General features: G+C 32.0%; 2 protein-coding genes across 2 annotated transcripts; both read left to right on the forward strand.

Annotated features, from left to right (window-relative positions):
* The first annotated feature begins 93 nt into the window (after positions 1–93).
* On the forward strand, positions 94–1499 carry LOC110879934 (HVA22-like protein e). Its single transcript, XM_022128484.2, has 3 exons — positions 94–250; positions 352–501; positions 1147–1499. Exons 1-3 carry the CDS (start codon positions 204–206, stop codon positions 1358–1360), a joined length of 411 nt encoding a protein of 136 aa, XP_021984176.1. The 5' UTR covers positions 94–203; the 3' UTR covers positions 1361–1499.
* An 11453-nt stretch (positions 1500–12952) lies between these two features.
* On the forward strand, positions 12953–13977 carry LOC110879935. Its single transcript, XM_022128485.2, has one exon. It carries the CDS (start codon positions 13049–13051, stop codon positions 13652–13654), a length of 606 nt encoding a protein of 201 aa, XP_021984177.1. The 5' UTR covers positions 12953–13048; the 3' UTR covers positions 13655–13977.
* Positions 13978–14752: the final 775 nt, after the last annotated feature.

A 14752-nucleotide genomic window follows, 5' to 3' on the forward strand; every position in this document is an offset into this window, starting at 1 on the left:
TGAACCGTCGGATGTACGACACGTTTTCAAGATCTAATCCCACACCCGAATCCTAAACCACCATTATATGTTGACACCTGTCACCATCCTCCTCATCTATTTATATCCTGTGTTTCCCAATAGTCTTATTCACACAACTCTTGTTGAAGACCCACTTTCCCAATTTTCAAAATCCCTTTTTAGTAAGCACATACATACACAAGATGAGTAAGTTCTGGAGCTTGGTGTCTGGTCTCCATCAATTAGCAGGGTAAGCTTTAAATTAAATTAAATTAAATTAAATTAAATTGCAAATTACAAATTTCATCTGATTTAATTATTATTATTTTTTATTTTGATGATTGTTTGTAGACCTGTAACGATGTTGTTATACCCGCTGTATGCATCGGTGGTTGCGATCGAGAGCGCGTCAAAAGAAGACGATCAACAGTGGCTGTCTTACTGGATCCTCTATTCGTTTCTCACTCTCATGGAGATGCTTCTTCAACCACTACTCGAATGGTAAAAAATAGTAAATGCTTCATTTCATTTTAGATAATCAACACATCTTTATCCCTTTTTTCTTTAATATAGAAAGGCTCTAACGGGTCAGTGCATAGTAATTTCTCGACCCCATGACTCATATAACTTTATCTTTGGTAGGATCTTTTTACTATGTTTGTTGTCCGTTTACCTGCCACTTTATTGTAATCATAGTTGTTAATCGCCAATAGCGACACATCGCGATAAGATACCCAGATGCATTGCGAATAGCGATAAATAGCAGCGGGCTATTTATAAATAGCGATACATTGTAAAAAGAAATTATATGTATATTTTTTTTTTCAAAATACCCTGATATGATACATATACACACTATTTTACATGTATATTTAACAAAGTCTAACATCCAGCTATTTTATAGCTATATTTATTTGCTATTTGATACTAAATAAAAAAAATAAAGTGTCGCAATTTAGTGCTACTACCTTAACAGCGACACTATACCTATATTGTAATCGATGGTTTTGGTTGAATCTATTCACAAAAAAAAGACTATTCCGTCCTTAACAGCGACACTATACCTATATCGTAATCGATGGTTTTGGTTGAATCTATTCACAAAAAAAAGGTTCCTGGGTTAATTTTGACATTTTGTGTATGTAGGATTCCAATATGGCACGACATGAAGTTGATAGGGGTGCTGTGGCTGGTGCTGCCGCAGTTCAGGGGAGCTGCGTTTATCTACAATAAGTTTGTGAGGGAGAAGGTGATTCGGAGGTATTATCCTGGGATTGGTGGGGGTGTTCACAAGTCTTCTCCGAATGGGAAGATGAAGACGAAGTTTGCGGATCTTATTTCGTCTAAGAACTCCAGTTGATTAGATTGTATTTGTAGTAGGTTAACTCATGTTTGAACTGATGGTGGAGTTTGTTTTGTTTCGATTTGGTTCTCGGTTGTAATGATGTTTTTCTTGTGATGAATTGTGAACTGAAATCAGTTTGGTTCCTTCCGTTCGAGTCCGGTACTTTTATTGTTTTGTGCTGCTGGGATCTTATTTTGACCTTTCGTGGGTCTAATTTGTTGGGTACGAAAGGGTTATATGCGTACGGGAGGTGGTCGATACAATACAACCCAAATATTGCAATCACGAATCGGGTCTGTCTGTGGGGATGAATATGATGGATGGTATGTTGCTATTCACTGTTCAGTCTTGGGGCCAATTAAAGTGGCCCACAATCCAACATGGATAACAATTTGGGTTATAAGCTCAGGCGGTCCATTAAAATTCTTGGATATTTGCACTTCTTTTTTTTATATGGATATCAGACCTAGAGGCGACAAACTGGGTATTGGGTCTTACCTTGAGCCGGGTAAGGCCCACATTGTACCCGGGTTTATGAAGGAACCGGATTGAAACCAGACCCAGTATACGCGAGGCGGGTAAGACCGACATTGTACCCGGGTTTATGAAGGAACCGGATTGAAACCAAACCCGGGTATACGAGGCATAATAGAATATCCAGTGGAACCAATTCAGGTCGAGTCAGGCCCGGTACTACCCGAAATTGGGTATACTTTAATAATTGAATCATTACTATTGGAAACCAGTTTACGGTAATATAGTTATTTGAAGCCAGTTATTAACCATTTTAAGCCCTAATATACTATAAATAGGTGTTGACAATGATGGAGCTTGAACGAAAACCTGGTGGGGGTCGGACTCTCAAAATGTAAATCGGTGGGGGCCGTACTCTTAAAAATTCAATATTCTACACTAAAAAGAAATTTCGGTACTAAGCACTACGAGCGAAAAATCGGTGGGGGCTAGGCACCCCCAGGCCTCCATTAACCTCCACCGGTGGGTGTTGAATGTTTATGTTTAGTTACACCACGTCTCTAACTCTCAAACACTCTCTAAAACGCCAAACCATTCAAATCTCTAAAACTTTTTTGTATCACCAACGATAGTCTTATATATGTTGAATATTAATTAACAAAAAAATAATAATAAAAAGGAAGGCTCAACACCCGCACCCCAGGCCCATCACTTGGGTGAGGTGATGGTGCCCTGGTAACGTGGCCACTTATGTGACGGTCCATCACCGAGTGATGGACCACCTCCACCGCTACCAGCCTTAGGGCTTGTTGGCGGCCCCTCGCCGTTGTGTCTGCACACTCACCTGCCTAAGACCATACGGTGTGGGGGGGACATGAAAAGATGGCATGATGCGCCTTGTGAAAGCCATGTCAGCACCTATCAGAAAGGTGGCATGGTACCAAAAAGTACGAGGTGGGATGGGCGTGGAAGGGTGGCGGGTGTGACACGTGTAGGGGTGTTCATCAGGTTTTTTCTTTGGGTTACGGGTAGGATTGTTCGACTTTTTGTCTAGGAAAAATTGACCCAATAACCGACCCATTTAAAGTTCGGGTTAGTCGGTTTTAGGTCATTCAGGTTTGGGTTGTTCGGTTTTCGGGTTTAGATATAAAATAAAAAATTAATGTTTTTTACAAGTTATCATCAAAATTTATATTGCTACTTTAAAAATATCATCGAAATTCAAACATTATTTGACAATATGCTATTATAGTATTTTTAAAAGTCCCAAAACTTAATGTTTCATACACTAAAGACTCAAACCAAAACAATTCTATAAGAAAAAAATACAATAAATGTTCGCGTTTTTTTCGGGTTTCGTGTTTTTCGGGTAGAGTTGTTCGGGTTTTTGGTAGAGAAAAAGTGATCCTGTAACCGAACCATTTAAAGTTTGGGTTGGTCGGGTTCGGGGTTTTCGGATATTCACGCAAGTGAAGAAGATGCCACCCTCTCCCCCACGCTATGCTCCACACCGCACAAAGAATGGTGTTCCGACGTGGTTGAGGCCTCCACGTGATTATATTATAGTATATATATAAGTATATATTTAAACCCAAATTAGCTTTATTTGGGTCTCGCTTATTGTTAGGCCCAAAGTGCTAGGTTAGCTCTTGGGGATTGATCATTGGTATTAGTGTCTATGATTTGACTAGTTTTTAAAATTTTGTATTCGTTATTTGTTTTATCAAAAAATGTTTACTTGGATACGCCCATTTTTCTCTATGAAAAACATACATGTGCGCGCACGGGCGTCACACCTAAGAAAGATCTACCTTTAGGCATAGGACTCGTAACAACAAGCTGGATTCGAGTTTGAAGTCTTAACTCTTTAGTTAGAAAAGCCGAATTTTTTTTATCCACATGTATTGATTGACATGTGGTGGGGTAATCCATTAGTTAGTTATAAATTAGTTGGATAGCGATGCTCGTATTAGATGATGTATATGTGCATCATACAAAAACCTTGATTTAGTAATGATAAAGTATGATCAATTGATCACTTCATTCCCCACTTGGCACTTTTCTCCTTCAATAACGCATTGTGTTTTCCAAACCAAACACTCATCAAGACAATCAATCATGGTCAAGACCAAGCAAAGAATAAAGGGGGCGTAGTGGAGGTGGCGGAAAAGCCATTCTTTTTTTGTTTTTTTTCTTCTTCCTTGAGTGACCAATGTGTTCATTAATTAGTTGGTACTCTTTTACCAATAATTATGGTTTTTACTTTTTAGTTACAAAGTTGACATTTTAAGTTTGATTACTTCAATAGACTTTTGGTCTAAACTTATGTTTAACTGATTAGTGATAACACAAATGTAAATAAAAAGTAAATGACTCATTAGTGACAACACAAATGTAAATAAAAAGTAAATGTCTGAGCTTCATGTTGCCTGGAGATTAAGCATGTCTAAATATTAAACTTAACCGGTCGATGTCATTATGAGAAAAAAAAAATGGAAACAACAATCTGTCTTTTAAGATGTAGGGGATGGGTACGGTTACGGAATCAAATGCCCCCAACTTTATTCATCTTTTTTGAAGGAAAAAAGGGAAAGACAATGCCTTTAAATCCACACATTTGCTTTAGTTAACCTTTTTCTTTATTTATCCGGCCTGTATTTTTTTAATTCCTATACATGTGACCAAAACACGTACGTTAGGCGTACATATGCTACTGGTTTTGTCTGTTTTTTCTTCCATAAATATATCCAATTTTGATATAAAAATGTGATATAAAAATATGTATAAGGTTACGATTTTGAATTTTTATTTTTATCCCCATCGTTGTATTAATTATGTATTGAATCAAAATACTAACATCACACGATATGAAATATACTATATATATAGTGTAAAGATCATATATATAGAGAGAGAGTTAACATACAAAATGTGCAAATTGAAAGAAAACTAGAAAAGTGATATAGTGACAAAGTTGTAAATAAGAGAGCGTGATGAATTGAACCAATCAATTATGTTGGTTAAACAAAATAATTACTCTAGGTATATCTAGTTACATAATTACTCTCCTTATACAAATACATATGCAAAACTTCATCAGATTCAAAATAGGTAATTGATAATTACTTTAGTCATGATTAAATATTTACTCTACTTATGTAGATGATTATTTTAATTATGCAAATAATTACACTAAATATCTATATCTATACTATATAATAAAAGAAACTAACATTGGGACACTTGTTATCATATTACGCCATGTCTTATAGATAATTATTATTTAAGTTTAATCTCTTCTTATTAATTATAGATAACCCTCCTACAAAATATTATTTAGTTTAATATTTTTATGGATAATTATTATTTAATTTAATCTCTTCTAAATAATTATAGATAACTCTTCTACTAAATATTATTTTGTTTAATCTCTTCTACTTAACTATAGATAATTATTATTTAATTTAAATTTAATATATACTTCTCATTTATAATATTATTTATTTGATTTTCTATATCATATGACAAACGCATACTTTTTATTTATAATATACAAATTTACTCTTATTCTTTTCGATTACCAAATAAACAAAAATTAATATTAAATCTTATTCTACTTTAAATGTCGAATATAATACTTCTATTTTTCTAACAAAATATTATTCTTAAATTTAAATTGTTAATTTAAGATATTTTTAAATAACCAAATTATTTATCACTAAAATCAAACTTTGTATTATTATATTATTTATTTTTATTTTCATTATTAAAAAAATTATTATATCTATTTTATTACATAATATTAAACAAATTGTACATAATTTCAATATTACTTTATATATAAAATTATATTTATTACGGGCCTCTTAAATATAATTTATATTTTATCACTCAAATGGCTGCTTATTTGATACTTGAATAACATGTTTGACCACTGTATTTTCTTTTCAATAATTATCTTCGCAATCACCATATCTATCGTGTACCGAGTATACCCATTAGTTTTTTTAAATATAATTTTCTTATTTTTTGGTATATAAAATCATCTTTATTCAAGCCGTGTAATACACAAGGGTTTTAAAGATATAACTTTTTTTTTATTATTTGGTAAACAATATTATATTTATTCAACCCATGTAATACACGTGGTTTAAGGATATAACTTTTTTATTATTTGATATATAAAATCGCATTTATTCAACCCGCACAATATGGTTCTTATAGATATAACTTTTTATTATTTAATATATAAAATTATATTTATTCAAAACGTGCAATAAAGGAGGTTTTTAAAGATATATTGTTTTATTATTTAGTATATAAAATTTATTTATTCAACCCGTGTAATATACGGGGTTATAACCTAGTATGAATATATACGCAAAACTTCATTAGATTCAAAATAGGTGATTTCATACTTTAGTTATGAATAAATAATTATTTTAGTTGGGCGCAAATAGCTACACTAATTATACAAAGACATACGCAAAAACTTCATCAAATTCAAAATAAGTGATTTCATAATCACTTTAGTTAGAGTTAATTATATAGTTAGTCCCTGTGGTTTGCACAAAATAACATACTTAGGTACTAATAGTTTAAAATCACCTTCTAGGGTATTAACTTTTTATTTTGTAACGTTTGGAGGTATTAACTTATAGGGTATTAACATAGTCAGTCCCTGTGGTTTACACAAAATAACATACTTAGGTACTAATAGAATGTGATTTTAAACCTACAAATAACGTTAATACCTCCAAACGTTACAAAATGAAAAGTTAATACCCTAGAATGTGATTTTAAACTATTAGTACCTAAGTATGTTATTTTGTGCAAATCACAGGGACTAACTATGTAATTAACTCCTTTAGTTATGATCAAATAATTAGCCTAGTTATATGTAATGTAATTGTTTGTATAACTAGAATAGATATGCTATTTATAACTCAAGTAATTATCACCAAATCTTATTTTATTTTTTAAATATAAGTTATCTAGCTTGTTATATATATATATATATATATATATATATATATATATATATACTCACTTCACATGTTTAATCTTATTATTTTATTTGTAAAAATGAATTTAACGTATTAAACATCTGAAGTGAATATGAGAAAAAAAAAAAACATAAGTTCATCATTATAATTATATAACATGTCACGAATTATAACCTAACGTAAGTTCATTTTATTAATATATAATTTTGACAGTTATTACACACAATAAGAATTTAAGTAAAATTTATTGTATTTTGTGTATGTTACCTTATTTTTAAGTGTGAATTTTTTTAGTTTTATATCATTATTTCGTCTGTATTTATTGATACGAAGTTTCTATTATTTTCTAGTATTTATGAACTTAAAATATCATTACATGTTTTTAAATATAATAAAAAACTTAAACTATTAGTTAACTCATATTTTTTTTTCAAAAGCAAAGATAATTCATAAGATTCAACCTAATTGTTGCAATGTAGTTAATCTCAAGGAATGGACAACTATTAAATCTAATGGACTGACAAGTAACAAGGAATTTTCAAAAGTTGTAGAAAAGTAAAATGGTATGTACGTGTAGGATTTACTAAATCTTTGTTATATTATTTAACTCTTGTATCTTTCTACCGAAGATCTAACTTTTGTAATCACTCTTATTGTAAATCCCAATCCTAAAAGGTGAGATTTGAATGCTTAAATAAAACAAAAGAAATTAAGTTGTTTAATCTATTGAGAAGGGTCGTTTTCTTGAATCGGATCTTGAAGATTTAGGGCTATAAAATTTACATCTTGATGATCTTAACATTTTGTTTGCAAATTTTAACTTTATTTCCAAATGATCACAAATTTTAACTAGCTACATAGTTGTTTTTTAGTCTGTTTATTTTCATTTTCAACAAAATAATTTTATTCTAAAATGTTGACATATGGATTCAGTTTTGTTCATAAAATACCTAAACTACACGTGACTTCTTTTCTTTATATAGGAGACTAGTTTAAGTTTCCGTGTGTTACACGGGTTGTATAAAGGAAATACTTCTTATAAATCTATTGATTTAATAATTTACATAAAGATGTAGATGCTACTATCTTCAACGTTTCTATGTGTATACTATAGCCATTGTGTCTTCAAAGATCTTTAAAATCACCATGATTTAATCATTTTACACTACCACATTGTGGTTTTTGGATCAAACCTCAGTTCCAAAGTCGGCCAGTAGTGAAAGTCCTGCTTCAACGTTAGCATGTGTGGCTTGCCGCTTAAATTAACTACTTTATATGAACAAATACACCATTTTTTATTTCATATTCACAACATCAGATATGAACTCTGTCACAATGTTATAAAAGATAAATAAACACTTGGATAGTTGGATGCATTAATGTACCTTTGTTACATTAGTGAAGAATTCCAAATCAGTTAAAATGGTCAAAACTTCTCAAGGGACTGATATACCAAATGCATGCGATCATTCTCTTAATACTTTAAGCACCATTGTTTGTTTCTAGTGCTTAGTCCAACAAAGTCCAACCCCTTAAGCAGCCAAAAAGCAGCTCATCATTTCAAAACTCTATAGTCTATACTACATGTGTGGAAATTTCTGACATATAACCAGTTTTTAGGTTGCCATTTAATCTTTTTAATAATTATAATCAGTTTCGTGACAGGGTTCATATCTTTTATAACATTGTGACAACATAATAATTAAGCCCCATATTATTCAATATATAAATAACCAAGTTATATCTGCATCATGACTTGTACTTTGTGCTTGGGGAGTGTTTCAAAATTATTCATTATTCAATATATAAATAAGCAAGTTATATCTGCATCATGACTTGTACTTTGTGCTTGGGGAGTGTTTCAAAAAAAACTTCATTTTTCACTTTTAACCTAAACATTTCATATTTTACATTTTAACCCATTTTCATTTTTTTACTTTTAACCCAAAATTTTCCATCTTTTATAATTTAACACAACACTTTATTATTTACAACTTTCGTCCCCCATACTTTTTATCTTTCGCAAGTTTTTCGTTTTACGTTTCGTTCTAAAGTGTGCAAGTTAACATGTCGTAGCGTGCATGTGAGGTTCAACGTTTTTGCTCTATTTTTTCATATTTGACAGACACGTCGCAACGCATCCATTTTTCCCCTTTTGAAAAGTTCGCCGCAACGGGTGGGTCGCTGATCCACTAAGTTATTATTTTCTACGTGTTACGTTTCTGGTTAATTTCTTCGCATTAAGACACTGTAACGGGTGTGCGTGGTTCAACGATTTTAGTCTGTTTTTCGTTCAGTGTAATTTTTACCATTTTATCAATTTTATTTTTACGATGTTGAGAGTCGATGTGGTTGTGGCATTGGTGCTACTTGGCACGGTTTTACGAACATTTTTAACCTATTAAACTTTTTACTAATTTTTTTGTTTCGATTTACCCCTATACTTCCTTTACTTAAAAACTATTTTTTACGTGCATATTTTATGTACGGGTATGTGTAAATATGATTTCTTCTACATTCTGACGTAAACTTTTTTATAGACGAGTCAGGTCAAATATAATACGTTTTCGTTTAAAGAAACCATTTTTACATGCATATTTCTACGTACGTTTTCGTATAAATTCAAGTTGTTCTACGTTTGGACGTAAACTTTTTTGGGAAATGATTCAGGTCAAATATAATATGTTTTCGTGTTTATTTTATGTATGCTTCGTAAAGTTTGTTTCGAACCGAGTGGAGTCAAATTATGGTTTCTTTTTCTCCCCTTTTTCGAGAGTTCTAACTAATCCCTTTCGATTACATGTGCATATTTTCCTTCGTACCCGTTACGTTTTCTTTGTATAAGTTAGGTCACATATAATACGTTATGATGGTTCGATATGAATTCCATTTACTTTACGTTTGATCCAATCACAATGCTTATACAGGTTACACTGAGTTCAACTGGATACGTCGAAATGTGTGTTTTCATATGGTTAATGCATCGTATAACGTTTGGATTAATCCATTCAATATTTACGATGTACCCGCGCCGTAACGCGGGCGGGTCTTAACCCTAGTTAAATATAAAATAAAAGATTAACTGAGACAAAAAGTAAATTGAAAATCAACCAAATTATAATATTTTTCTTTGCAACACCGCAATCAATTTCTTCCTTTTCTACACATTAACTTCCACATTAGCAAGAAAAGAATTACAAGAAAAGAATTACACTTAATTTTATGCAGTACTAATTTAATTGTGTTTTTAAATGTTTGATTTTTTATTTATGTGTTAATATTATCTTTTTATTATTTACTAAATAAATTTTAATTGTATGTTTGAAAATGCAATTTATTTTTAAATAAAAACAGAAAAAGAAAGTTTTAGGGTAATGGTGTTACTAAATCGGGTAGTTTATGACTTTATCGCAATGGATGAAGTGACTGATGTTTTACTATAAGATTGAAGGGGATTATGGTTGTTTGGGGTTGTGATGACACCCCTTACTTTTCTAATGGGTTATCCATCAAATTTCGAGAGAGACTTCTTTATATATGAAAAAATGATTGTAAGTGGTTGTGTATGAATGAGGTAGAAAAAGTTACTGTTTATCTGTATATTTGAGGAGTTAGTATTCATCCTTTATAATTTTTTAATATATTTTAAAAGTGGTTATGAGTGAAAGAGAGATAAAATGTATAAAAATATTATTTAATTGAAACGAGAGAGAAAATGTAATTGTTTTTATGTAACTATAAGATAAAAAATGAAGGAAAGGATATAAATCATCTTAAGATCTTACAAATGTGTGAGGGAGAGCCAGGGTACATATCAGCATTCCTCTCATACCTCTCATATAATTCCTTTTCTTCTTTCTTTAAAGCCGTTCGTTTTCTTTCTCAGACAAATGACTTGCGCCATTAATGGTGCTATTTAAATTTTGAAGGTTTCATTTCATTTTTGAAAAATATGGAGACAACTAATTCAATTAATGTGGATCCATAAATTTTTAAAAGACAAGAAATTAGAAAAATAGTCATTTTGTCATTTAGGTAGCGTTTGGTATGAAAGAATGAAAGGTGGAATGGAATGGATCATTCTGATGGAATGAAAATAAACATGTTTGGTTATCATGTGGTAATGGAATGGAGCATTACAAGGGAATGTAACTCCTTCCAAATATAATAATTTCCATTCCTTGGTATGTAGGTGTTTTTTTTCCATTCCTTCAAGGAGTGGAAAGAAATATGTTATTATTATTATTATTATTATTATTATTATTATTATTATTATTATTATTATACTTATACTTTTATTTGTATTTATATTTATATTTATTAATATTCATACTAATATTAATATATATCAAAAATCTATTATTAATTTTTTTATCATTAATATATTATTATTATTATTATTATTATTATTATTATTATTATTATTATTATTATTATTATTATTATTATTATTGAGTCAGTTATATTTTTGTCGTTTTTAATACAGTTGTGTTTCGTTACTTCATTTTTTTTTGTTTATCAAATTGTACAAATTAATGATTCATTCTATTCACATATGAGTAACCAAACATCACAATGGAATGGAATGATCCATTTCATTCCGTTGTCCATTCCATTACCTCGTCCATTCCGTTGCCCAAAACGCTGGCTAGACCACATCGGGGTGGCGTTGCCCTGCTGGCATCGAGATTGAGCCTGGCGGGGGCAATGTGACATGGCTGGCTTGGATTGACTGGTTCGATATAGCCGTTGGGGGTGGCGGTTACATATGGTAACTTAATTGTTTTTTAAAAAACTTATATTTTTTTACTTATAAATACTCACCCAAACCCAAACCAAAAATTACATTTTTTTCCCATTCTTCTTCCACCAAACCCAAACCAACAAGTCGAAAATGGTGCATTGCACCGAAAAGGAAGAAATAGCACTAGTGACATCGATTGTGGACGCACAACGTACCCTACAACGCGGTCAAACCGCGTATTGGGGGCGAGCGTTCCGACAATACCAACAACACGTCGGGAACACGTGTCACAACTTAAACGCATGTCAACACAAATGGCGTGAGCTCAAACCGAGGTTGGATCGGTTTAAAGTTTGCTTCGACCGTGTCCCTGCGAGCGACTTGACCTACGACGATCGAGTGAAGATCGCGAAGATCGAGTACAGGCACGCCGGGAATACGGAGTTTAAGTGGGTTCCCCACTTTAATATTTACCGTACTTTGTATTTTTTTTTTAGGATTTAATAAGTTGATTTTTTTATTTTTTAGGATTTGTTAAATAGGTTTTTTTTTTTTTTTTATATTTTAGGATTGTCTTTTATGTAACTTTTTTAAATTAATATAAGTTGTGTTTTTTATATAACTGTCAACATTAAAAAAAAATTCACGTGACACCCCACACCCTTACACACCCCACTCTTTTTTGGGTGTGGACTGGTGAAGCCCATCACGTGTCAAGCAATGCCCTAAACTCAAGCCCCCCACACTCCGCAGTCTTAGATTGCCGGTCCTGAGAGGATTTATTTGCAACAATTTATTTTTATTTTTTATAAAATCTTACAAATAAAAAATTGTAAGAGTAGTTCAATCTCTGTGTATATAACATAGGAAAATACTAAAGCGTCCGGTTTTTTCTAGGCAATACTATTTACAATACAATCCTCATGGATTCACAATTTATGGATTCACAATGCAAATCCTCAACTAAAGAGTGGGTCTAAAGTTTTAGAGTATGTTTGCCACTAACACTACTTCTCAGTGAAGCAATTGCAACTGTATATATTAATTAATATATATTTTAACGAATTTCATTATTGTACCTCAATTTATTATTAGCTTCCAAAATCATCTCTTTCATATTGTACCTTAAAATTTGATTCCGGAATTGAAGACCCAAAATCAACTAGGTATTAAAATTTAAAACTGTTAAACACACTTTTCAACTCTTTAGATAGCCCAATATTCAAATTTCAAATTAAAAAAAATAATAAACTACAAAAGGAAAATCACTTCAATAATGCAACATTAAAAAACATCTCCAACACAACTTTTCCAAAAGCAACACAATAGTATAAAGAAACCAATTGAAAGATGCATGTGATGGAAAAACACCAAGATAAACTCCTTTTCCTTCACTATAAATGCAAGCACCACAAGCATTGCCCTATGTTCAGTCATATGAACTACAAATCCATCAAAAGAACTTAAGTTGATCAAACTATGGATCCACTCAGAATACATGCTTACAAGATTCATGCTATCAAGAAACATAAAAGACAACAGTTTGTGGGTACTATTCTACTATACTCCTTGACAACATTAGCTTGTACCTTGTTTTGTTCTAGCCACTTATGGTATCCTCCATTTTGTGCTACTTTTAATGTCATTTTCTTTTTAACCCTACCCAAGATATGTTCATTCTTCCTCACTAGCAAGGTTTTGTTCATTGTGGGCAACCTCATTGTCATCTTTCTTGTGGGAGAGTCAAAGTTCTTCGCCTCCAAATCGAAGGCATTGCATGCTAACTATAGTGATATATGTCATGATAAATACAAATACAAATGTAAGATCACCAACCCTCGAGTTTTGCCATCGACAAAGGCTAAAAGAGATGAGGAGGAGGAAATGATGGAAGTTAAAAGTGATGAGAAGATGTATAAGTGTTGTAGGGGGGAGATAAGGATATTAGAGAAACTAAAACATGAGGATTTAGAGTTGAGTGAAGAAGACAGTTTGCCAGCAGAAGAGTTGAACAAATGGGCTGATGATTTTATTGCTAGGGTCAATAGACAAAGAAAACTTGAAGCTGAATTCCCTGGGAGATAAAATTATTGGAGGGTCATTGAAGGCAATACTAAAAGTAGAGGGGGGTAAAGTGTAACCTTTTAAAGTATATGACATTACAAATAACGTATTATGTGACAACTTCTGAAGCCTTTTGTAAGTTCATGGTTGTTGTTGTTTACTGATAATTTCCTATCATGTATTTAGTTGATGTATCTTAATCATAATTAGGTTAGTATACTATGCATGTACCTTTGGATCTTCGGGTGTTATATATGCATCGAGAAAGACATGTAAGCTAGTTTTATTGTATTTATATAGCTAGCTTGTATAATAATAACAGTTTCTTTATCCGGTTGTTCCAAGACACTTTATATTGCTCGGTTACGTTGTTCCTACTTATATTGGGCTTTGGTGTCCACCACTTGTCACCTAGTGATAGGGAGACTTGGATTCTCCAATGGAGACCCAAGCTCAATACTCGTATCATTTTGGTGGATTGAGCAATGATGGATAAAGCATAGTCTCCATGCAGAGGTGTAAGGTTTTATCCTGAGTCCATCTGGGTTTTCGTCCTATCGTGTGTTACTCCAAAGAGTGTTCAGCTCTTGTGGTGGCACAACGGCTGTCTAGTGGCAGTCGGCGGTATGGTTTCCAGGGGAACGTCCAAGCCAAACTCTGAAGCCAGAATGGGCCCGATTAAGACAATATAGTCTGGCCGGAGTAGGAAAATGAGGCTCTCTAATTTAGAGAGTATGATAGGCCTAATACAAGAAAGTCGCCGTTTTAAAAAAAAAAAAATATATATATTAGGCTTTGGTGGCTAATACTTTCCTTGTAGGGAGGCTATTAAAATAGATAGTGTCACTAAAAAATCAGATACAAGTACAACGACTCTTAACATGTGTTATTGAAGACTAGAAGAGCTAAGTAACCACTCTGAGCCAAATGTATGTACTGATGTATATACACAAATCATATTCATATTAAAATAAAGTAAATACATATCGGTATATTGAAATATGGTCAGTATGATGTTTACTTAAAAAGTTAAAAAAGAATACTAATTATAATGTTTTCACATGAAATACTTTTGATATATTAAAATCTAACATGTTATAAAGTCGAATTTTGTTTATT

The sequence above is a fragment of the Helianthus annuus genome, chromosome 9, assembly GCF_002127325.2.
Source record: "Helianthus annuus cultivar XRQ/B chromosome 9, HanXRQr2.0-SUNRISE, whole genome shotgun sequence".
Classification (NCBI taxonomy): Eukaryota; Viridiplantae; Streptophyta; class Magnoliopsida; order Asterales; family Asteraceae; genus Helianthus; species Helianthus annuus.

Bases quoted from the DNA above. Each gene is read 5' to 3' on its own strand.
- LOC110879934 (XM_022128484.2), top strand. From the start codon at position 204: ATGAGTAAGTTCTGGAGCTTGGTGTCTGGTCTCCATCAATTAGCAGG. The intron at 251-351 runs GTAAGCTTTAAA...GATTGTTTGTAG, and splicing joins GGTCTCCATCAATTAGCAGG to ACCTGTAACGATGTTGTTAT. The intron at 502-1,146 runs GTAAAAAATAGT...TTGTGTATGTAG, and splicing joins CTTCAACCACTACTCGAATG to GATTCCAATATGGCACGACA.
- LOC110879935 (XM_022128485.2), top strand. From the start codon at position 13,049: ATGGATCCACTCAGAATACATGCTTACAAGATTCATGCTATCAAGAAA.